We start from the raw sequence: 23753 nt of genomic DNA on the forward strand, positions 1-23753 counted from the left end.
CTTTATAATCTTATCTTACTATTAACTTTGTATTATGTCTTTTTATGTCTTTAGCTGTTTTAACTCCAGTGTTTCCTCAGGGGGGTTCTTCACACCGGGAGTTGGTCCTGGTCCTCTGCTTGGGTCACTGTGCTCGAGTCCTCTGGTCCTGGCTGGCCTGGGGGTCTCCACACTTCGGTGTGCGGGTTCCCCTTGGTCTGGCGGGGTCGGGGGTCGAGCGCTGGGGCCCCAATGTTAATGACCTTCGCCTTCTCCTGGTGTGAACAGCCCCACTGGTAGTGTTCTCCCATGATGCTTAGTGCCATGTCATGTCTCCTCTGCTGTGTGCAAATAATTCAGAGTGAGTGTGTGTGTGTGTGTGTGTGTGTGTGTGTGTGTGTGTGTGTGTGTGTGTGTGTTCTTGTATTTCTATCCTTGTCGGGGCCAAATGTCCCCACAAGGATAGCAAAACGTGGAACGACGTGCCTTGTGGGGACCTTTTTCCGGTCCTAAGTAGGAGAAACAGTGTTTTCTTGACCATGTTGTTGTTACTGAAAAAAGTAAAAGTGCAAAAACATTTCTTTAGGGTTAGGCTTTGTTGTGGTGTGGGTTAGGGTTAGGGTAAGGGTCAGGGTTAGGGGCTAGACATGAATGGGTGTCAATGGACGGTCCCCACAAGGATAGAAATACAAGACTGCGCGTGTGTGTGTGTGTGTGTGTGTGTGTGTGTGTGTGTGTGTGTGTGTGTGTGTGGTGTATATTTATTGATGGTGCAGTTTTTATTCTTTTGTTTTTATGACTGTTTTTACTGTTCAGCACTTTGCGTTGTTTTTATAAATATGAAAAAGTGCTCTACAAATAAAGTTTGATTTGATTTGATTTGATTTGATTTGTGGAATGTTTCAGTGGATTAATTTGATAAATCTGTCTTGCTTTGCTTTACCTGTGTACTCAAACACCTTGTTTTCTTTTATATTTTGAAGTCACGTGCAGTGATAATGGCCTAATCATATTCCAACAAAGACAAACGTTGCACAACATCACAGCAGCACATTTATCATGTACTTAATCATGTTTTATAAGACCGACCATTTCATTCAAATGCTGGAGTGAGCAAATTAATGTATGCAGACATAGTAATGACTACATCGATAAATTGATTAATGTAAAATATCTTCTTTTAATTTAATGACTTTATGAAGAAAATGTAAGAAATAAAATGATGAAGTTGCTGCGGTCACGTGCGTCGGCGCTCTCGTGGAGCTCACGCCCTCTCTCCACTCGCTCCTCTCCCGTTCAGGGGGAGCGGCTCACTTCTCAGCGCTCACACAGGTGAAGGTGCCACTATTCACGGTTCGGCAAGTTGCAGGGCTTTTGCGTTTGGTTTTCTGGATTTTGTTTACTCGTACTTGAACTGCCGACTGATGGGAAAGGCGTCCTGTTAGCAGCGCCATGCGTTTCTCCACGAGCCTGCCAGCGACAGACAGATAGCGACAAGTTACAGCAACATCCTCCAGCAGGTAGGTCTCTGTTCCTCCTGTCATCAGCGGTTTTGTTTTAATGAATGCTGCTTTTAAGTAATTCATGGATGGCTTATAGTTGGAAAGAGGAATGGATATTTACACTCAAGTGCAACTACATTAACATTGCTGGTCTGTGCTCAAATATAAGTAAAAATGTTGCCTTTATAGGCAGAACTCTTCTCAATACCGACATGTAAGGTGCTTTTTACAGAAGAAAGAAGTGCGTCCACAAGTTGTGCTTAGCTAAAACTAGCGTTACATTGCTTAATTAAAACTCAATTACAGTTTTAAGCATTGTTAATCAATATTCTGTTCTCAAGAGCAACTCCCTGTTGTGTATAAACTGAATAATCTGGAAGTTTGTAACTTTCAATTTACAGTTAAAGATACTTTTAAGAAGACTTGAGAATTTGTTGATTTCAGTTTATTTATTTATTTGTTTATTAATTAATTAATTAATTAATTAATTAATTAATTAATTAATTAATTTATTAGAGTGTCAGTTGTTTCTTTTACGTGGTAATGAAACTGTGCTGAAGAACAACTATTGCTGCTCCATTACAAGTTACAGGATGAGTCCTGAAAGGATACCAGGATTAATACTTTTTAAAAAGAGTGCTGGAACTATGTCCTCAAGAACAATTACAGTCACTTCATTTGTACTCAAGTACAGGTAAAATTCTTCCTTTTGAAATACTCAAACAAAAGTACCAAGTAATCCCTAAAGAGTGCTCAGGCACACCTACTAGTACATGGATTCAGTATGTAGTTATTTACAACTAAAAGCATTATTATTAAAGTCTACTCAAGTAAAACTTTTATAAAAAGCTATTCAGTCTATTTTCACTCTGCAGTTTTTTAAAAATACCTTTAAAAACACAATGTTCTATTGCAGTCAAAATGTGCAAGGATTTCTTTCATTTTCTGTTGAAAAATATCTAAATTTAAAGCATATTTCCCAGATACACTTAGTGTGACTAAAATCTGAAGTGTCAACAAAAGTAAGTCAATAAATAGGAGTAATGTCTGTTGAAATTATGGAAATAGAGGTTACGCAACAGTTCAAAAGTTTGATTGTTGATTCAAATGACAGGAGTAATATGAGTACAGTTTCACCATTAGTAATTTCTCTGTTGTTTGGACAAAAAAGGTAATAAAATATTGCTGCTTTCTGATATCACATTGTCCTGTACATGTGATTTTGGTCCATCACAAGCTGCTTCTTTTCAGGAGCTGTCATTACATCTTATTTTACCCTCTTAATAATAATATCAATTACTTTAAACTGTTCAAGTTTCATCTTTATTGTATCTTACAGTAAGATACAAAAGTTTAAACTTCAAGTTGTAAGCTAGAGTGTGAAAAATGATTTTTATGTTAAAACTTTTAATGCAGTTTGACAATGTGGATTTTTTTTTATTTGAACTGTTAAAGAAATTCTGTTTACTAGCATCTTTCCCAAGACTTTCCCATGTTTTACGGTTGTAATCTATAAATTAGTAGTATCTAATAAAACTTGGATATAAGACAGTTTTGAAGCACTCATACCGTAATTGGAATTGATCAGTTACGCTGATCAATCCTTGGCAGTTGGTGTGAGATCATGTGAGGACTTTGTTCACTGCTCCAAGTTTCGAATAAAACAAGATTCAGATTGAAGTTTTTTTCATGGTTGATGTAAATCGACTGTTGCGACATGTACTGCAAATGAAATGTATTTCAATTAGTTCGGTGAAATAGATGGATCAGTGTGATTTTCTTCTTCCGTCTTCATTCCAGCCTCCTCCACTCATGGCCTTCTTCGGACAGCTGAGGCTTCTCCTCTGGAAGAATGCACTGGGAATCATCAGGCAGCCGGTCAGTGGTTTTTACTAATCCTAATCTGTGGAGAACAAGCTCTGCAAACCAACAGAGCATTTTTTTCCGCAGAGATTTTCATCAGCTGCACAAATGGATTTGCCACACACTCATTCACTTGTGTTGTAGGTGTGGTCACTCACTCTGATCATCTGGCCATTGATTATCTTCATCATCGTCGCTGTGACGCGCAACCAGTTCCCTCCCATCTTGAGAGACACATGTAAGTGTTGTTTTAAAAATAACCCAAAGATCATTCTATCTGTTTGTCATTTCAATACAACACTACTGAGGATAACATTTTTAAAATACAAACTATTTATATCCCTTCAATAGGCTGGATGTTTTCATAGTTTTTAATAAAGCCAACGTTCCATTAAGCTTTGTCACTGAAACTGTCTCGGGAACTACAGAAAAAGTCTGATTTCCAAAGTTTGCATCTCGATAACGCTGATTTGTCTTGGACTGGCACGGCTTTTGCTTGGTCTCGTAAAAGTCAATAGTTACACACTTGGTGACATTCCAGTTTCACAAGCCGAGTAAATAGGAGGTGATTTCACTTCAAACAGCAAGAGTCCTTCAGTGTTGTGCCTTTCTTAAGAGTTCTCATTGTGGCAGAAAAGCCTTTAGAAACCCTCTTGACTGGGATGTCATCAGTCATCTCGGCCGGCTGATGATGGTGAAGGTGCAGACATGTTTTTCTTCTCTGCCACCACCCTCATTTGATGGTTTGGGATTTGGATGAATCTCCAACTGGCCGTTTGGTGAAGAAAACGACCCTTTGACAAGCATCAACACTTTAACATTCACAGTTCGCAGTGTTTTTGTTTTGGTAACCCTCCCCACCCTTATTCTATATATCATGGATCGTATACCTTTCCCAGTATGACAGAGGTCTTCTTCCTCGTTCATCGAGGTGGAGAGCCGCCTATATATGTTCACATAACCAGCTAACCCTCGCTCTTTTGTTTGTTTAGTCTTTTTTGAGGGATCATATTCTGCGCACACAAGGAACTGTTTGTAATGTAATAATCCCAGTGTGCTCAAATATAAAAACGGCTGATTCAAAACAAAAGGACCCCTCCTTCCTCACCGAGAGCTGCTCGGAAAAGTTCTATTTGGCCACACCCAAGATAGGCAACAAAAAGCCCACCTTGAGTGTGTAGTGAGAACAAATAACCAGCAAATGGCCTAGAATCCCGTTGTCTTTTGTATCTCCGGTTAGTTTGTGAAGATGCTCTCCGCTGATCCCTGGATATGAAACAAAAGGGACAAAAATAGATTGAAATGGTTACAGGAAGTGACAATGATGACATTTTTCCTGCGTTAATCAGTTTACAAATACTTTTAACACAGTTTTGGGAAACTAGCGGCCTGTGGACCACATGCAGGATCTGTATCTATTCTTTGGGGCCTGAGAGGCAATTTCCAAATGAATTATTAACTGAGTAGGGATGAGATGGAAGATTGTTTTAGACATATTTTATCCAGCTGTGTCTATTAAATACATTTAAAGGTGTGAAATATTATCTACAGACGTATTTTGCAGCTATACAGGCAGAGTTGGGAGGGTTACTTTTAAATTGTAGTCCGGTACAATTACAAGTTACTTGCCAAAAAATGTAATCAGTAACTTACTCTAATTACTTCAATTAAAAAGTAACGTACCAGATTACTTTTAGTTACTTTTAGATTACTTCACCAGGAAAAATAAAAACTAGTTCAGACTGTGTTCCTCCAGTAGTTCTGCAGTCCAGCAGCACCAGGAGCCGTACTGACACTGTTAACACACATTTATGTTATATACTCAGTCTGCTGTGTAGCTGTGCTGCTGCAGTGAGGAGCAGTGCTTTGTGTTCAGGTCGGCCATGCAAAGTATTTTTTTCAAGAGTTCAGAGTTGATTCATTCCTCAGTGACAGAAGGGAACATGCAGTCTCCAATAAATCCTCCATACAGGCTGAAGATATTACTGCCTCCATCAGATTCTTCTGAGTTCAGCCTGGTGAGGCTGTGGTTCTCAGCAGCAGGTTACTGACAGATTAGCAGGCTAACAACGCTTTAGCTTCACTGTGAGTTCAGGTGTGTTTCATACCTGTAGATGTGTCTTCAGGTTTTATGATGAATCACTGGATGTTGAGACCGCTTTCACAGCTGGGAGGCAGGATACAGGCAACACAGGCAAGCAGTTATAGGAGCTATAACCTTCATACAGTCTACTGGTAGATGTTTCTAGTCACATTTTTTCAGGAGATTGTGGTCAGTGTTTTATCCTTAAGTGACGACAACCACAGAAATATTTTGTAAAATTTGCTGTGTGACGTTGGGTTTCCAAAACAACATAATTTTACCACTTTGACAGAGTGCTCGTCCTAAATGAAAGTGATTTGAATTTTAGGAGAAACTTCTGTGCATTTCTTAAAAAAAAAAAAATGCACATTTTTATTGGAAAAGAAGGAATTTAATTTTGAAGTGACACAGTAAGTTTCATTAAAATGGCCCTCTAATCATTTTCTCACTCTTTGCTGTCATGTTCATGCATTTTTTTTTATTTGTCAAAGACGTGATTTCAGCTTTCTTTTGAAGACTCCAGGTTTCATAACAGCACGCCGGTCATAGTCAGAGGTTGCCTGCGAGGCTGTAATGAGCCAGAGCAAAGTATTCAAACCCGGGTGAATACCGGAGATGAGCTGTTCCGTACTGTCTGGTCTCTGCTGCTTAACTGCAACTGGATCTACATACTGCTAATGCCTGTTTCTTTTGTTGGGAATAAAAACAATGGAGAGGAGCTTGCTTACTGACAAAAGATGACACATGTTACACGCAGACAGCGGTACAGCTGAATGGAAACTTTGCTCAGACTTCTGGTCCTGTGGTTAAACATGTTCCTGCTGTTCTCAGAAAAAAATCCTCTTTTATCCTTTCACTAACATTCTTGTCTAATAACTCAAAAACCAAAGCAATAACTTCACTACCTTTTTTAAAAAAAATTATACGCTGTCAGTTTTCAAAAGAAAGCTAAAGTGAGCGAGCTCTACTTTACCTGAAGTCGTTTTCAGTTATTTACTGTGTAATGTAACTAATGTTTTCACACATCTATGCCGCATTAAGTCTTTATAATGTCTCTTCCAGGCTATGTGGGACCCCGTAATCTCCCGAGTGCGGGCTTTTTCCCGTTCCTGCAGACTCTCATGTGCAACACGGACAGCAGTTGCCATAATAAATCTCGCCTGGCGGACCAAACGATATCAAGGTCATCAGGGAATGCAAGGTACCGTTTAGAGCAATGTTCGTTTTGAAGATGACCATATCTTTACAACAGGAAAAGTTTTGCGTCTTTGCCGTAAAGTTCCACATCTTGCACTGTTTGTCCGCACTGGCCTTTGTGCCATATGATTAAAAGCGAGATGTCCATGAAGATCATTTGGTCACATAAGAGGGAAACACCTCAGCACAGCAGCATCACATAAGGTGCTTCGTCACTGTGATCATGGTAATATCGCAACACCCGCCCTTCTGTGGGAGGAGGGAGGGAGGGAGGGAGGGAGGTGGCCATCCCAGGTGTCTAATCATTAGGTACACGAAAGGTTGGAGATGATGAATCATTCTTTTGATGCTCTTTCAGCTCTATCAACATTTAGAGTTTTGTAATCTGTCTAAAAGGAGCTTTTTCTTGCTTTTAAAAGTGACTGGTTTGTTCACTTGGTTCAAGTGTCAAATGCACACGATGATGTGGTGGGAATGGCTTAAAATAGCACAGCTTTTGTATTGTCAACAGTTGTTTCTTGAGAGAGAGATGGTGGTTACAGGTTGAAAAACCTGTTTGTCTGTTCTTTTTCTTTATGTGGCACTGGTTTTAAGCATTTTTGGTTGATTGTTTTTGTTCGCTGGCCACTGAAAGTGCCTGCAGCAGCTTTGCGTCACTCCCCCGCCTCAGTGTAACAGCCTGTTCACAGCTCAGAGTCTCCATTTTCAAGGGAAATTGAACATTAGACACAGTGATAAACAGTATGAAGCAAATTCAGGGCATTCTCAGAGTAAATAAAGCTGTTTTGTATCCACAGATCCACATTCTCTACTACACTGTTTCATTTTCTAAGTTTTTACATTTTTATTTTATTACTTTTTCTTAAACATTTTAATGAATTTGCTTTAGTATACATACACATATAATTAAAAAAAATCATTATAATACAAAATCACTCCACTCCCAAATCACAGTCCACAGCTGTAACATCAGTATGAACAAGACACTTTTCAAAGAATTGCAAGAAAAAAAGCACACATACACCAAAAAGAAAAACAAATCAAAAACCTGTTGTTCAAATGATTACCATGTTTTAAAAAACTATAAATCATCCCAGTTTGTTATCCCAGTAACTGTTGTATAGTAGCTAATAAATGGGCTCCACAATTTCCTGAACTCTGCCCCCCCTGCATACTTTAATTCGCTTCTTGAACCTCTTCTCACATTTTTTTTTTTTGGCGGGGGGGACTTTGAAGAGAGATAATCTGTATGATGATGTGTATCATTTCTTCGGATATGTTGGATCTGTTTGACAGGTCACAGAAAAACTCACCACTGGTGAATCTGATGCAAGAGGGAGACTTTCTGAAGCTGGCTTACCCTGTTGAGGCCAGACGCGATACTGAAGAGCTCATCAGGCTCTTGGAAAATATTTTGGGTATGTAATCTTTCTTCATGAACTCGTCAGTCTGTAAAATTTAACAGCACTTATTTTCAGTGAAAAATCCTCACCCCCTTCTACCCGTCTCTATTCTTTATTCGCAAAGAGGGATAATTATGTGACGGTCTTTTCTTCTTCTATCACTGTACTTTTTTGAAATGTCACCCTTTTTACTCATTTATCAACTTTTGCTATACCTTGCCAGTTTTTAACAATTTGTTGTTGTGTTGTAGGATCACCTAACCAAGGAAGGGCTAACGAAACTTCTAACAACAGAAACACCACTGTTGGGATAAATTATGTGAGTATTAGTTGAGATGAGAAAGTAGGAACAAAAACTTAATTTCTTTGAGCCATCATTCAACGGAAGACAAAGCAAATGTTGAAAATGTTTCCAGAGACACTGTTATAGATTGTTATATTTTTCCTGGTATGCATATGGAACAGTGTTAATCCAATAATTTATTCAGCTTGTCTCGGCGAAAGAATTGTGATGTTTTGGTTACTTTGTGGTTTGAAAATTATTGCTTTTTTATGACTTGATGAAGATCAGTTTTTTTCTCACTAAATCTTTCAACAGGGATATTTACTTATTTTAACAGGTATTTCAAATGTAGCATAAAAAAATGCTGACTGCCTGTAGAAAGCGGAGTTTCAGTTTGAATTCTAAAATGGGTGTAAATCAGACCACAGCATGATTTCATATTATGTTTTTTTTTAAATAACTCTCCACTTAATGACTGAATCACAAAAAAAAACCTGAATGTGTTGTGTTTGTCACAGGAGTCCTTGGCGTACGTGCAGGACACGGTGAACCTGCTGAAGAGAGCCGTCTGCACTCTGGTTCTGCCCAGGATCAACACAACCTCACCCGATGTCCTCACCGACGCCGCGGTTCAGTTCTGCACGACCAACGACACCCTGTTCGAAGTGTCTCTCTACACGCTCAACCAGGTCGGCTTGTGTGTTTGCTGCTGCAATACCTGGGGTCATGCAGGAAGCGTCGGCTTGTTGCGTTATGTGTAGCTCTTGTAAATCTACATTTGAATCAGTGCTGCCAGAAATGTTCCGGAGACTCAGACGTTTGTCCCTGCCCGTTAGGTCCTGACGGACCAGGTGCTGACAGAACCGGATGAGATGTTGTCGGCGGCTGGGGTGGCAGTAATGCTGTTCAGTCAGCTGCAGAATGAGAGTGTGTTGTGGGAGAGCCTCCTCGCCTTTCCCCAGATGTTCTCCTCTGGTTCAGAGGCAGACCTGCTGAGCAGCACTGACGCCCTTCTCACGCACATCCAGAGGTATTTTACTTTGATTGACTGAATAAGACAGTGCAGGGCCCTAAAAGTGGAGGGTTAGAATGGAACAGTACCTGTGAATGAGCTTCAGCAAAATGTGGAAGATTTAGTGATTCTTGCTGCCGAATAAACAAAAAGGCTGGAGATTTTTGAATTATTCCTGTAAAAACAATAAAAACAAAATACATAGGCAAAATGTAACTCAAAATGTTAAATAAGAATTGGCTATTGAGACAATGTGTCACCATAACAAAGTGAAGTTTCCCACATTGAATACCAGATAAAGCTAAATGTTTGTTTACTCTTTTGCTTTGTCAAGTATTTACTTCCAGTTGTGATGTTTTCAGCATTTCAGGGTTGTTTCTCTTTATATCTATAGTGCACTGCGAGTCATTGAGAAGAATTTCCCTCAAGCTGCCGCCCCGCTCTCGATGGCTCATCCGCTGCTCGCCGCAGGCATCAACCTCATCCGCTATGTTCAGCACTGGCCTGGCAGAGGTACAAGGGTTTAATGCACGTATGCTGTGACACCCAAAAACGCTTGACGAATATGACTCAACACAAGCAGACACCACATCAAAAAATCACGTCAGTCAAGTTCTGTGCCAACATCTGATCATGTGAACTCTTCCTGCTTAGCTGTTTCCATCACCCTTGGAGATGTTGTGACTCTGAACAACGACACACTGAGTGAAATCCTGCAGCAAGTTCTGCAGGGCATTGAGATACCCCTGGACAAGGTACCATTTCCTTTGTTTTGGATTATTTCTACACGTACAAATGTCACACATTTGTCTTTTCATGCTCACTTTTTGCTGCAGTGCGGTTCCTTGTTCAGCAGATTGTCAAACTGGTTCAACTGCTTTCGCATTCTCACTTTCAGTTGTGAAACCAAATGGAAAAGTTGGACTGTTATCAAACAATAAAAACAAATAAATGAAATGAAAAATGATTATTCAATTTTATTACCAGAGCAACAGGACTGATATGACACTTTTATCTGGAGTCTACCATAAAGATCACTTGTGTAGCTTAGCATGTTTTACAAATCAAGGACTACAGGTTGTCTGGCTGGGTTTAAATGTATGGAAACACTGTGTCCGAGAACATGTAAAGATTGTTTGATGACATTTTAACACAGCCTGTTTCATAAGATAAAACCAGTATTCTCTAGGAATATTCTCATTTTTGACTGTGGAATGTGTTGAATACACAGATTGACCAAATGACCTGGATAAATACCATCATCAAGTTTTTTTTTTTTTTTTTTTTTTTTTTTTAATAGGCTATTCCCCTGACATTGGACAAAGCCATGGTGCAGTCTTATTTATGTGAAAACAGCAGTAACCCGATATGGCTCACGGCAGCGTGCAGAACAGGCACCGTGGACATGCTTCTGAGTATGGTCAGCCCTGACAAGGTGGCAAAGAAGGTATGTCTGAGACAGGAATGTTATCAGCGTCAACAGAGATAATGACAAACATGACAAATGAGTCAGCCACTCCAAGTTTGTTGTGACGTCTCGGGTTCTGTGTTTTTCTCTGTCTCCTGTTGCTCATTTGTGCTTCTCCACCATCGATTCTAATACACGTTCTCAACAGCCAACCCCACTAATCATTACATTCGAAACTCCCAGAGTGCATCTGGGGAGCAGACACCTTGAGAGTGTCCAATTAGTACTATCATGGCAACTTTCGTGTTTTTCTAATGAAAGAGTCTTCACTTACACAGTTGTACTTTGTATGCTCACTCCAACAGTCAGCATACATCAGGCAGTAATCTAACAAATGTGCACATACAGTATAACCATGTAAAGTCTGTGTAAATGTCACTCTGCCTCTTGTTGAGTCAATGTGTGTTTATACTGATGGCACACTTTATAGTGTTAGTATTTTTTAGCTTGGCACTCCCTCTTCATTACATGTAAATCCTTATCATAACATTGGTTATAATTCGCTTGCGTACCTCCAGCATTTCACATATAGGAATGATGCTCCCGTTAGCTCACCTCACCAAAACAGATTTAGAGTTAATGCAAACTGAGAAACACTGGGAGCATTTTTTTTTTTTTTTTACAATAACAGTGCTTTAGTGTGAATATATTAAGTAAAAATTTGCTTGTCATGATGCTGGGTTGTGTAGAATTTGATGCTATGGTCAGGATAATGTTGGGAAAACTTTCGGAGAAGGTTACAAGTTGAATTCCTCTAGAAAATCTGCGAGAAGCAGTGATGGTAATCTTCTCTTGTCATGTTAAGCTTTCTGAGAAAAAAGAGTTATATGAAACTCGTTGCAGTATTAGAAGGTTTCAAGATTAACAGTGTCTCTTAAAAGCCATTTATTGTGAGTAGTACACCATTTGCATACCCAGTAGCAAGCAGTCAAAATAAAAATTTAAAATGAATACAACATTAACTAAAATCTTCCAAATTGGACTCAATACTGTGCAAAAAAGAAAAGTTGGAGTGCTGAAATCCACAGTAGCAGATTATTGTTACTTATTCTGCTTCAGCACCTCTAACTTCATCTTCCTTTTTTCTCTCGATGCGCCTATGTCGTTCCCAGGCTCTGCTGGCATGGAGTCGCCATGTTGCCCCACACGACGTGTCTTTTGCCAAAGGGCTGGTCTACAGTCTCATCAAAGATTTGTCTCCTGGAGAACCAGAAGGCTCCACCATCACGAGGACCCGGCGCAGCACAGACGCACAGCCAGAAAATATTGAGGAAGAGCTGTAAGTTCATTTTAGATGCTCTAAAGTAGATCTTCTATTGCTACAACATTAATAAACCTATAGGGTTTTAAATTTCCTATTGCATGCGTCATAAAACAGTGTTCATTGGCACACTATTTAGAACATTTCCCTGAAGTTTTGTCACCACCGTAATGATGAATGATCTGGCAGGTTTTTGAACGTCGGTCACATTGTGCTCAACTTGGTAAATGCTTTGCCAGAAGTGGATGTGGTTGTGCAAAGCATCCTGAGGAGTGGCTTTCAGTCCATGAAGTCAGTGACGTTGGCGTTAAACACTGTTGAAGGTGAGTCACATAAAACATACTAAACCAACACATGTGAAATCAAAGCGTTTGTGTATTTATTGGTCAGCTTGTGTTCACTGTCGGGTGCAGATCTTACACTTGATACCACGCACTCCCTTCGCCACTATTGTTAACACAAAATACACACTGTACACTTTGTATCCGACACGTGAATGGAAAAGGTTCACGCCCGTTCTCAGGGGACAGAGGAATGACAAACTATTGAAAGGCAAAAAGCCTGAAGGTGTTTCCACGTTGAAGGTTTTGCTGATTTCTTCAAAGCAACATCATCTCTGGAAAGATTATTGATTTGCTATGTTGTCTATACGTTGTTTTGCAGAACTCTTGAGCAGTTTCCTGGCCGATGCTAACAATCTGCAGCAGACCGTTGATATGCTGCTGACGAATCAGTCTGACTCAAGCATTTGGTTTGACCGGGTTCTGGACAGTGTGATGAAAGCAATTGTGAAGGTAATATATTGTTTGTTTTTCAGCTTGATTTGAATAAAAATAAATTTTTAAACACAATACATTTGATAAAAACTTGTACAGACAGACACTGTAATTAGTAGTCAAGGTTTTCCTGTCTGCCACGTGTTGCATTGCTGCTGATCTAAAGATGTGACGACCACATTCAGTGCGTGGTGACGTCAGGCTGTTTGCTGATGTACATTGATAAAGAGATCAAACACTTATGTGGCATTGTTATTTAACTTTCTTCTCCAGGGAATGTCATCAGAGTCTGTGACATGCAAAGAGGTTTTGGGTCTCTTCGAGTGGCTCCTCCCCACTGAGACGGTTGAGATTGAAGTGTGGCGAGCAATGATCTGCCAAAACAGCTCCAGACTGGAACAAGTCCTGTTGATGGACTGGAAACCTCTGCTTACACAAGTTAGTAACTGGACTGCGTCAAATGTCAAATAAAAATCTCAGCTTTTCTTTAATTTTTCTTTCTTTTATACTTTCCAGGTAGTGGAGTTGTACAGCACTTTGAAAGGTGAAGCAAACTTCACTGTTCCACTTCCCATGATCCTCTCCGAGTGGCATCAGTTGTATAACAGCAGCATGCGGTTTGGGAACATTTTGTACCAACTTCCTGAAAGACTGGATGAGGAATACTGGATGAACTGGATGCCTGAAAATAACACTCATGACATTGGTGAAACCCTTCAGAAGAGGTGTTAAAAGTTATACTACTCAAATATTTGCACATTTCCATCTCTCCCCTCGTGTTCTGTTTTCTAATTACTTGGCTTTTATTTTTCCTGTAGCGTCTCCCTCTTTTTGGTAAATCTTGGAGAAAATATTGAGAGGAGTCATCTGTGGCCTGAGGTAAAGGACTATTTCCATATGGCTTACTGGATTTTGAACTACAGGCCTGAAGTCACAACTGAGCCAGCAAACTGTAAGCTCAGTCTCTTCTCTTCTCCCAAACTATTTAAAATTAATGAGGTTATGCACATTCTTTACAGACATTTGCTACTAATATGAGTCTAAATAAACTCTATGCCCCCACTGATGAAGCCTATTGCTTTTGATTTTATAATAAGAACTAATTGCTTTGAACGTGCTTTGTGTGAACAGTTTCTGCTTCATCTTTCAGGCTCTGCCAGTGCCAATCTCACCATTCACTGCGATACCGGTTTCAGATGGCCAGTCTTTGTTCAAGCAGTGACTCAGGCACTAATGGCACAGAGCCCAGGTGTCCTGGTGAAGTAAGTGCCACCGCTTGCGAATTGTGATTTTTGAATAAGGCTGTTAGGCATTCACTTTACAGTGAAGTGGAGATTCGTTTTATCTTTTGTTGACTCTCAGTTCTTAATCCCATGTTAAATCAGTGGAACAATCATTCAGAAAAGAACAATGTTTTTATTTACATTCTTGGCAAGTGTTACATAACATTATGACTCACACCTTCTTCTTTTGTCCTGTATGAATAAGGTTCAAATATGATGAATGGTGAAATTGTGTCTGCTATTTTTCATCCCATTGAGTGGAAAAAAGCACAATATGAAAAACCTTTGGTGCTAATTCTCATTATTGCTTTTGTGCCTGTTAACCCCCATGTTGGCATAAAAAAGAGACTATATCCAAAAATGGTTGAATTTGAAATGACGCAAAGAACTTAATGATTTTGGTAAAGAAGCAAGGTGTTGCTCTACCTCTAGCTCATTTTTTTATGTCAAGTAATCAGAAGAAGAGCAAATAGCATTATTTGTTGTTGGTCACGTTGTTTTCTTTGTTATACCTGTTATTCTGGTTGCAGTTTTTAAACAGCGTTTCCCCATTCCTCTCTTGTCTTCACAGCAGCCTCAAAGGAGCTGTGAATCTGCTGCAGCACGTGTATGGCAACACCTATAAGGGATTGGCATCCTTGTTTCTTAAACAGGAAATCGAAGGCGGAGATGCCCTCTCCGCGTATCTGATTAACTTGATCAATGAGCTGAATGAGTTTGTCCAGAAGATCTCCACTCTCTCGGATGAAAACATCAATGATCCCAGCGTGATGGGTCCACTCGTCAGTAACCTGTTCGAGTCCACAGGCCTGGGTCCACTTCTACCTGTGATCCTCAGCGACGATCCAGTAAATGTCAGCACAGTTCTTCATGTCGCCTCGCAGCTTGGCAGACACAACCAGCACATTTTTACCTTCAATGAGTCAGATCCAACAATGCCTGATCTGCAATCACTGATAGTAGAGTTCCTCTCAGTGGGGGGTAACCTCACAATCCCTCTCTCTCACATCATGGGAAACTCTCTGCTGACCTATGTTGGAGACATACATCCTGATAAACTTGCCCATGTCAAAGCGGCGCTTCAGCCTTTTACCAACCAGACGTCAGCAGGTCTCGTGGAAACCATCCTCAGTGCCACAGAGTTGCTGAACACATTGGTTTCTCCCAATACCAATGTAGCTGACGCCATTCTTCTCTACCTTCAGGAAATTCAAAAATTTATAATTTCTCTGTTCAGAATGCAAAAGATCGATCAACTTCTGTCACCAAATGGGCAGCTCAGCATGGCTCAAGTCACAGATCTCAGCCTGTCAGTCATGGACTTCCTCCACCTCTTCACCCCTGAGGGCATACACAACCTCACTCAGATGGGACCAGATGCTGCACAGGACACTGTCATCATGAAGTTTGTTGCAGTCTTGCCACCAGAGGTCCAAGAAAATGCTACTTACTTTCTTCAGAATTTGAAAAAATTGCAGCATCAAGCTGCAAATTGTCCATCAGGCCAAAACTGCTTGGTTGGAATTTCAGAAATCTTCACCTTCCTGGATCAGGTGTTAGATATGATCATCTCAGGGAATGGGAATGACAGCATTGAAGTGGCTAAACTCAGTTTGGTGATGACTAGTGAAGAAGATCAGGAGATAGCGTCCACTGTTTTGTCATTCCTCTTGCCGCCAAACGCCGTTCCTTCGGTTGTGTCATTCAAAGAAGTTGTGAATTTCATCAGATTGGCCATAGCTGCACCAAATATTACTGTGACGAGTCTCCAGAATGCCCTGATTCAGTCAGGTCTGACTTTCCAGGAACTACAAATGTTTGCTGAGCTAGCTGGAGGTACCGACATAGGAGAGCTGTTGGTAACCATGTTGGAACTTGTCAACGTCCAGCAGTGTTTCCAGCCCCAGGATGACCCGATGGTGACGGTTCATTGCGTGACAGAACTGGTGAACAGGCTCAGTGGGTTTTTGATGCAAGTGCCCTCGCTCCATGATAACAGGGCCGTCCTTTCCTTAATCCCACAAATTGTCAACAGGACGATCAGTGACACCATCCAAGCTAACTTCAGTTCGAGCCCAGACAGGATTCTCGTGCAGGCCCTGAACAGCACCCTGTCCAACATCAAGACCGTCCTGCATCAGAACCAGCTCAACTCTCCCGAGATCATGAGAGAAATCAGGGTGGTGGAGGGCCTCATACGCTTCATTGCCAGCATCGATCCTAACGAATTGTTTAACGCCACCTTGATGAATGATCCCGTGCGAGCTCAGACTGTTTATCTACAGCTTGTGGGGTGGTACTTGCAAAAACTGGAAACCATCACCAGGAACAGTTCAGCCTCAGAGTTCCTTCAGCCCTTCTTCCAAGTAGCGCAGATGCAGGTGACCATACAGCTGGCACAGACCAACTTATCCATGTTTATCAGCAACAGGATTGAGAACTTGATGAACAATCTACAGCGTCCAGTAGACGGTGCGGGACTGAAGATGATTGGCTTGACATCTGTCGAAATTCTTGATCGTCTTTGGGATTCAATCAAGATGAATCTAGAATATCAGAATATGATTCAAGACTATCAGTTGTTCAATGAATCCGTTCTTTATTCAACTGAACAGCAAATCAAACTCTATCTCGGATTCATTCAGGAGTGGATGAAACAGCCCAGTGTCCCGCTGGTGCTCACAAACATGCTGCAATGGGGAAACTCCTCCGTCCTCGTGTCTGAACGTCTGACAGACATCCGAGACTTGATGCAAACGCTGCCTGCGTTTCTCAGTGGTGACCAGCAGGCTTACCTCTCCGTAATTAACAATATCACACGGTCCCTTAATGAAGCCATAATGTTGGCTGAATCAGGCGGTCTGCAAAGTGAAGCCTTCACAGCGGCCATCTTAAAAGCAGTCCAGACCACCATGCACCTGGCGACCACAGCCACGGGACCCCTGCCACATGCCGTACAAGAGAACATCCTGGAAATTGTGCGAGACTCACTGAGTCTGATTGTCCATCCAAACATGAGCTTCGCTTCATCGCGCAACATTTCCCTGCGCATCCTCAAGAGAGCAGAACACATCGTTACAGATATAATCCCACAAGAGGCCGCAGGATTCCCGCTTGCAATAATCAAAGTGATAACCACATACTTCAGGACCATCTCTGAGGGGGGAGGACCGGACAAGTGGAATGAACTGTGAGTAGTGCTGTTATATTGATCTCTTTGGATACATTTGACATGCTGCTCCTCTTTATAGCTATAAAAATAAAAACAGGTCTGGAAGCTACATTTTGGAGAAAGTATTGATCATTACAAAATCACCTCTAAAAGTAAAATTTCCTTAAAATCCCTTTGAAATAATGAGTAACTCCTTCTTTTTTTTTAATTAGTTGTAATCATTAAATGGCATAATGAGATAATGAGAATGTAACCTAATCCGGCTGCTCAACACAGCATTGACCAACTTTCAATTAAGTGTTTTGTTTATCCGTGTCTAAAAACCACAGCCATCATTTTATGGTATGTATTTTTTCAATGTGACTTTCAGCCACAAGAATCAGCCATTGTTTTACTCCGTTAAACTCTAAAAGAATAGATTGTGGACATGGACCTGGTGTTTCTTGTTTTGGGGGGGGTTGTTGGTTCTTGGTTTATAGTTAATGCTTTTTGCTAGTGAACATTTCATGTTGTGGTTATGTCCTCCAGGTTAAATGTGGTGTGTTAGATCGGTGTGTGTCAGAATCAGCCCGCCTGTGCTCCACTGTTCTCTTTCTCTATGATTACCTCTTGAATGATTGCAGCTGTGTCTCATTGCTCCGCGCTCCGAATGTGTTTTATTCGGATGACCAAACATCCTATTTTGTTCAAATGTATCCTTTTTCTTTTTTTTGGGGGAGGGGGGGGTGTTCCTCAGAATTGCAGGTTTTCAATTTTCAGTTGTTTTTATTTGTACATATGAGTAAACTTCTAGTGTCATTTTAAGTGTTTTTGTTCTTTATCAAGCGAGGCGTTGTCCTCAGTCTAGTAGCTTGACATTTGGTCACATCGTGTCTTGTGTGTCAATTTGACTGTGTTTGTAGCCTTTCAGACGTTTGATCACCTGTTTCGTTAAGTCTCAGTTCTGTGTGGATTTTGATCTCTCATCTTGTATTTTGGATGACGTCTTCAGGCTGCTCCCTTTGTCCCTCTGATTCTGTGTGTATTGGCCTTTGACTGCAGCACTTTTTGACTTATCAACCTACAAAACTAAATCTCTCCGACTTGCTGAACTTTTGGGTCCTTTGTCCAAGTCCTTGACAGTGTGTACTCTAACTGCTGTGTTTATTCAGTTTTGTCCGGGCTGTTGTCTTGCTTTTGCATCTCAAAGGATATAGTAAGTGATTTACGGCTTGTTTCCACGGCACCAACTGGACAAAAGGTGTTTTTATATATCGAAAATCAGCGGAGCATTCAAAGCTCGTGTAAGGAGTTTCCGTTAATTTCCAATGTATGTATCGTTTTTTTAACAGAGCCTAAATGTGTCAGTCTGCTTCGATACTATAATATGATATTAGCAAAAAGCAATATAAACATTTTTTATGAGTTCCGCCTTCGTCTCATAGACCCCCATGTTATCCGAAAAAGCGCCGGTCAGCTTCAGCCAATAGATTTCCTTCTTCCGCTTTGTCATGCTGTCAATCAACGTGTGCGCGCAGTCGGAGAGAATTTACGCTTACCTCGGATATACCCATTGTCTGCTAAACATCCGCCGTAAACGGCTAAACATGTACGATGCTGTAGGACTGGAGGCACTCATTTTTACCCCATAGGTAATGCGCGAGCACAATTAAAGGGGCGTGGCATGGCAGCTCACGAAAGCATAAGGAGGGCGGAACCTCGATATGTTGGATTAAAAAAACCTCTCTCTTTCAAAACTCCGGACACGAGCTTTAAGATGAAGTTTTTAATCAACAACAAAGAAGTGACACTGTAAATAAAAATAATTTAAAAAGGATGTAATTAAAGCACAATATGCAAAACTGCACATTCAGCTTTTGCGAGAAACATGATCTTGGTTGCTCAGATATCACATATTGATTTATTGATTTTTTTTTATTTTCTAGGATTTTAAATGAGATGAAAACGATCCAAAGCCTCCTGCCACCAAACAGCACGGCCCAGTATTACATCTCTGAACTCATTAACATCACTAACTTCGTCTTGGAATCTGGCCAAGGTAAGTCAGCGTCTCACTATCACTGCGAATCTTATCATCACGTTGAATCTTGATGAAAGAGACAGAGCGAACGTAACTTCAGTGCACGTCATTGTTCAGTCTGACAATACCCGACACCCCGAGGACAACAGGAGATAAAAAAAGTCGTCTCTCTTGTTTAAAGCTAGAATTCTTTGTTCTCAACTTTAACATGAGCAGTGTTTATATGTTCAATATTAAACTGAGATCCAATTTTGTTTCATTTTATGATTTCAGGAAACATGAGTCTCTGGGCAGCTTTTGAAAATGCAGCAGAGGGAAATGTGTCGGGAATGATGAGTCAGGTAAAGCTCAAACACTGGAGTAGGTCATAAATGTTTAATTTTTTCATATGTTTAAAAGCAATAAACATTTTCCACTCTTAAGAAGTGTGCTGTTCAATGGTATTCAAGCTTTATGTTCAGCACTGTCTTTATCATATTATTTGAATGAAAGAGGTATTAATATGCACATCGCTTTTCGTTGAAATGTTTTCAACCTTTCCAGTCTTTCCAGACTTGACGTTGTTTTTTTCCACAACACAGGCCTTGTCATCTGCTGTCTTGGAAATCATCCGAACTGCTCTGGACCTCCTGAACACACAGACGGGACTGCTGCCACACCCTGTACAAGAGAACATCCTGGAAATTGTGCAAGATTCACTGAGTCTGATTCTCCATCCAAACATGAGCTTCACTTCATCGCGCAACATTTCCCTGCACATCCTCAAGAGAGCAGAACACATCGTTACAGATGTAATCCCACAAGAGGCCGCAGGATTCCCGCTTGCAATAATCAAAGTGATAACCACATACTTCAGGACCATCTCTGGTGGGGGAGGACCGGACAAGTGGAATGAACTGTGAGTAATACTGTTAAATTGACCTCTTTGGATGTATTTGGCATGCGGTCCCTGAGTTACAGTTGAAATTTAAAAAAAAAAGGCCTGGTAGCTAAAATTTGGAGAAAGTATTGATCACTATAAAATCTCCTCAAAAAAAGTCACATTTCCTTAAAATTACTTTAGAATAACTGATGCCTCAAAATGATTCTTTTGTAGGTGTAATCATTAAATTGGCTAGCATGATAAAGAAGGAAATGTATTTTACAATAGCTGAAGTTGAAATACTTAAATGCAGCGAATACGTTATCAGATTATAATAAAACTATATTAAAAATGAGTAATCTTTGTAATCAGGAGCTTGTATAATGGTGCTTTATGAGCCTTGAGTGAAAGCACACAGTGGGATAAACTTTGTGAGGATTTAACTTAATCCTGCTGCTCAGTAGAGAATTCGAACAACTTTCAGCTAAATGTTTTGTTTATCTGTGCCTAAAACCACAGTCTTCATTTTATGCTTTTTTTTTTTTTTAAATATATCAATGTGACTTTCAGCCACAAGAATCAGCCATTGTTTTACTCCGTTAAACTCTAAAAGAATAGATTGTGGACATGGACCTGGTGTTTCCTGTTTTGGGACAGGTGAAGGGTTTTGTCCCTTCATAGCTCCCTCTTAGGGTTTCAGATCTAAAGCCTCCTTAGTATTTCTGGGGTTTTAAAGTTGTCTTGTCATTCTTAGTTCTGGTGTGATGATTCTGATTAGTTCATGGTTTATCGTTCATATTTTTTGCCAGTCCTCAATTTTGTAGCTTGACATTTGGTCACATCGTGTCTTGTTTGTCAATTTGACTGTGTTTGTAGCCTTTTAGCTGTTTGATCTCTGTTTTGTTAAGTCTCATAGTTCTCTGTGGATTTTGATCTCTCATCTTGTATTTTGGATGCCGTCTTCAGGCTGCTCCTTTTGTCCCTCTGATGCTGTGTGTATTGGCCTTTGACTGCAGCACTTTTTGACTTATCAACTTACGAAACTAAATCTCTCCGACGTGCTGAGCTTTTGGGTCCTTTGTCCAAGTCCCTGACAGTGTGTACTCTAACCGATGTGTTTATTCAGTTTTGTCCAGGCTGTTGTCTTGCTTTTGCATCTCAAAGGAGATAGTAAGTGATTTATGGCTTGTTACCACTGCACCAACTGGACAAAAGGTGTTTTTACTGCAGTTCTTTTCTATAGATATCGAAAATCAGCGAAGCATTGAAGATGAAGTTTTTCATCAACAACAAAGAAGTGACGCTGTAAATAAAAACAATAAAAAAGGATGTATTTAAAACACAATATGCAAAACTGCACATTCAGCATTTGCGAAAAACATGATTTTGGTTGCTCAGATATCACATATTGATTTATTGATTTTTTTTTTCTAGGATTTTAAATGAGATGAATACGATCCAAAGCCTCCTGCCACCAAACAGCACGGCCCAGTATTACATCTCTGAACTCATTAACATCACTAACTTCATCTTGGAATCTGGCCAAGGTAAGTCAGCGTCTCACTATCACTGTGAATCTTATCATCACGTTGAATCTTGATGAAAGAGACAGAGCGAACGTAACTTTAGTGCACGTCATTGTTCAGTCTGACAATACCCGACACCCCGAGGATAACAGGAGATAAAAAAAGTCGTCTCTCTTGTTTAAAGCTAGAATTCATTGTTCTCAACTTTAACATGAGCAGTGTTTATATGTTCAATATTAAACTGAGATCCAATTTTGTTTCATTTTATGATTTCAGGAAACATGAGTCTCTGGGCAGCTTTTGAAAATGCAGCAGAGGGAAATGTGTCGGGAATGATGAGTCAGGTAAAGCTCAAACACTGGAGTAGGTCATAAATGTTTAATTTGTTCATACGTTTTAAAGCAATAAACATTTTCCACTCTTAAGAAGTGTGCTGTTCAATGGTATTCAAGCTTTATGTTCAGCACTGTCTTTATCATATTATTTGAATGAAAGAGGTATTAATATGCACATCGCTTTTCGTTGAAATGTTTTCAACCTTTCCAGTCTTTCCAGACTTGACGTTGTTTTTTTCCACAACACAGGCCTTGTCATCCGCTATCTTGGAAATCATCCGAACTGCTCTGGACCTCCTGAACACACAGACGGGACTGCTGCCACACCCTGTACAAGAGAACATCCTGGAAATTGTGCGAGATTCACTGAGTCTGATTGTCCATCCAAACATGAGCTTTGCTTCATCTCGCAACGTTTCCCTGCACATCCTCAAGAGAGCAGAACACATCGTTACAGATGTAATCCCACAAGAGGCCGCAGGATTCCCGCTTGCAATAATCAAAGTGATAAACACATACTTCAGGACCATCTCTGGTGGGGGAGGACCGGACAAGTGGAATGAACTGTGAGTAATGCTGTTAAATTGACCTTATTTGACACATTTGACACAATGTCTTGTCACATCACTTTTCACTGAAGAATAACTTTCAAATTGAATACATTCCAAAACCTGGTAGTGATTACTGGCTGTGTTTTTAAGCTGTAGTGTGCATGTGTGTGTTTTGATTGAGATTGTATGTAGGGGTGGGACGAGACACAAATTTCACGGGACGAGATGTCTCGCGAGATTGAGTCCACGAGATCTGGGGGGGCGGGGGGGCAGCGCGTTACTCACATGCAGCGTCGGAGCATGGAGTGTCGGGTCGGAGTGCCCCTTGTACGGCCACGTTGCCCTCCGCTCTACACTGCGCCCGAGGCGGCCGCCTAGTTCCCCTATTCCCATTCAAACCGCGGCGCACAGACGACGCCATGACTGCATTTGCGCTTCATGCCACTAGGTGCGCTGTTTGCATGTTCAACCTTATTTTACACAGACACCACAGAGGAAGAAGGGCGCCGCAGCCGCTGCAGGCTCTCTCTGCATGCTGTTAGAAAAAGAGTGTGAGCCGGTAAGACGTGGTAAAATGTGCATTGATGCGATGCACCGTTTTTTCAATAAAAGAGAAGAACTGAACGATCGTTTCCGCACATTTTCTTTACGTCGTATCAATTAAACTGTATCACAAGTAGTTTGTGGACTCAAAAGACCAAGATTCCTTGCAGATAGAACATGCGCAGAACAGTATTTCATGTCCTTTTCGACCGGATTTTTAAATATGAATATGAGCATATTCAGGGGTTTACACATATTTATATGACTGTGCGCCTTGTAATGTATCATTCCCTCAATATTCCAGTTAATAAAGAGTTTTTGCCTTGATATAAACGTACTTAATCTCGCGGCATTCGATCTCGCGAGACCTCGTGACACGAGATCTCGTCCCATCCCTAATTGTATGTAATTATTGTTTTCACTTGCAGCCAAGTGGCTCAGTATGTGCTTTTTGCAGTTTTTCCTCATCAAGTCATTTTAAATGGAGATTTTCACCTGCTTCCAAAACATCACAGTGCCAAATTCTCCAGTGTGTTGCCCATTTGTACCATATATACAGTATAGCGCTGTGTCCTCTTTGTTTGTCATTGAGCACAGAGTCTCTTTTGGTTGCGCTGATGTGAGATATTGATTT

At 40.6% G+C, this 23753-nt stretch overlaps 1 protein-coding gene across 5 annotated transcripts in view; it reads left to right on the top strand.

Moving 5' to 3' along the window:
* Nucleotides 1-1317: 1317 nt before the first annotated feature.
* Nucleotides 1318-23753, top strand: part of abca12 (ATP-binding cassette, sub-family A (ABC1), member 12) — a 78465-nt gene continuing 56029 nt past the window's right edge. The window contains exons 1-25 of one of the 5 annotated variants that reach the window (XM_030111441.1): nt 1318-1499; nt 3282-3359; nt 3489-3582; nt 6490-6628; nt 7921-8042; nt 8279-8346; nt 8829-8999; nt 9147-9340; nt 9717-9835; nt 9977-10077; nt 10623-10769; nt 11903-12069; nt 12241-12374; nt 12715-12845; nt 13101-13265; nt 13344-13552; nt 13646-13779; nt 13978-14089; nt 14682-17300; nt 19208-19320; nt 19576-19643; nt 19884-20200; nt 21599-21711; nt 21967-22034; nt 22275-22591. In XM_030111441.1, coding sequence (XP_029967301.1) covers nt 3294-3359; nt 3489-3582; nt 6490-6628; nt 7921-8042; nt 8279-8346; nt 8829-8999; nt 9147-9340; nt 9717-9835; nt 9977-10077; nt 10623-10769; nt 11903-12069; nt 12241-12374; nt 12715-12845; nt 13101-13265; nt 13344-13552; nt 13646-13779; nt 13978-14089; nt 14682-17300; nt 19208-19320; nt 19576-19643; nt 19884-20200; nt 21599-21711; nt 21967-22034; nt 22275-22591 — 5888 coding nt within the window. In that variant the 5' untranslated portion in view covers nt 1318-1499; nt 3282-3293. The remainder of the gene's footprint in view (nt 1500-3281; nt 3360-3488; nt 3583-6489; nt 6629-7920; nt 8043-8278; nt 8347-8828; nt 9000-9146; nt 9341-9716; nt 9836-9976; nt 10078-10622; nt 10770-11902; nt 12070-12240; nt 12375-12714; nt 12846-13100; nt 13266-13343; nt 13553-13645; nt 13780-13977; nt 14090-14681; nt 17301-19207; nt 19321-19575; nt 19644-19883; nt 20201-21598; nt 21712-21966; nt 22035-22274; nt 22592-23753) is intronic. The other 4 variants (XM_030111442.1, XM_030111444.1, XM_030111443.1 and 1 more) reach the window with 4 other exon arrangements.

This window comes from Salarias fasciatus, chromosome 16, assembly GCF_902148845.1.
Source record: "Salarias fasciatus chromosome 16, fSalaFa1.1, whole genome shotgun sequence".
NCBI lineage: Eukaryota > Metazoa > Chordata > Actinopteri > Blenniiformes > Blenniidae > Salarias > Salarias fasciatus.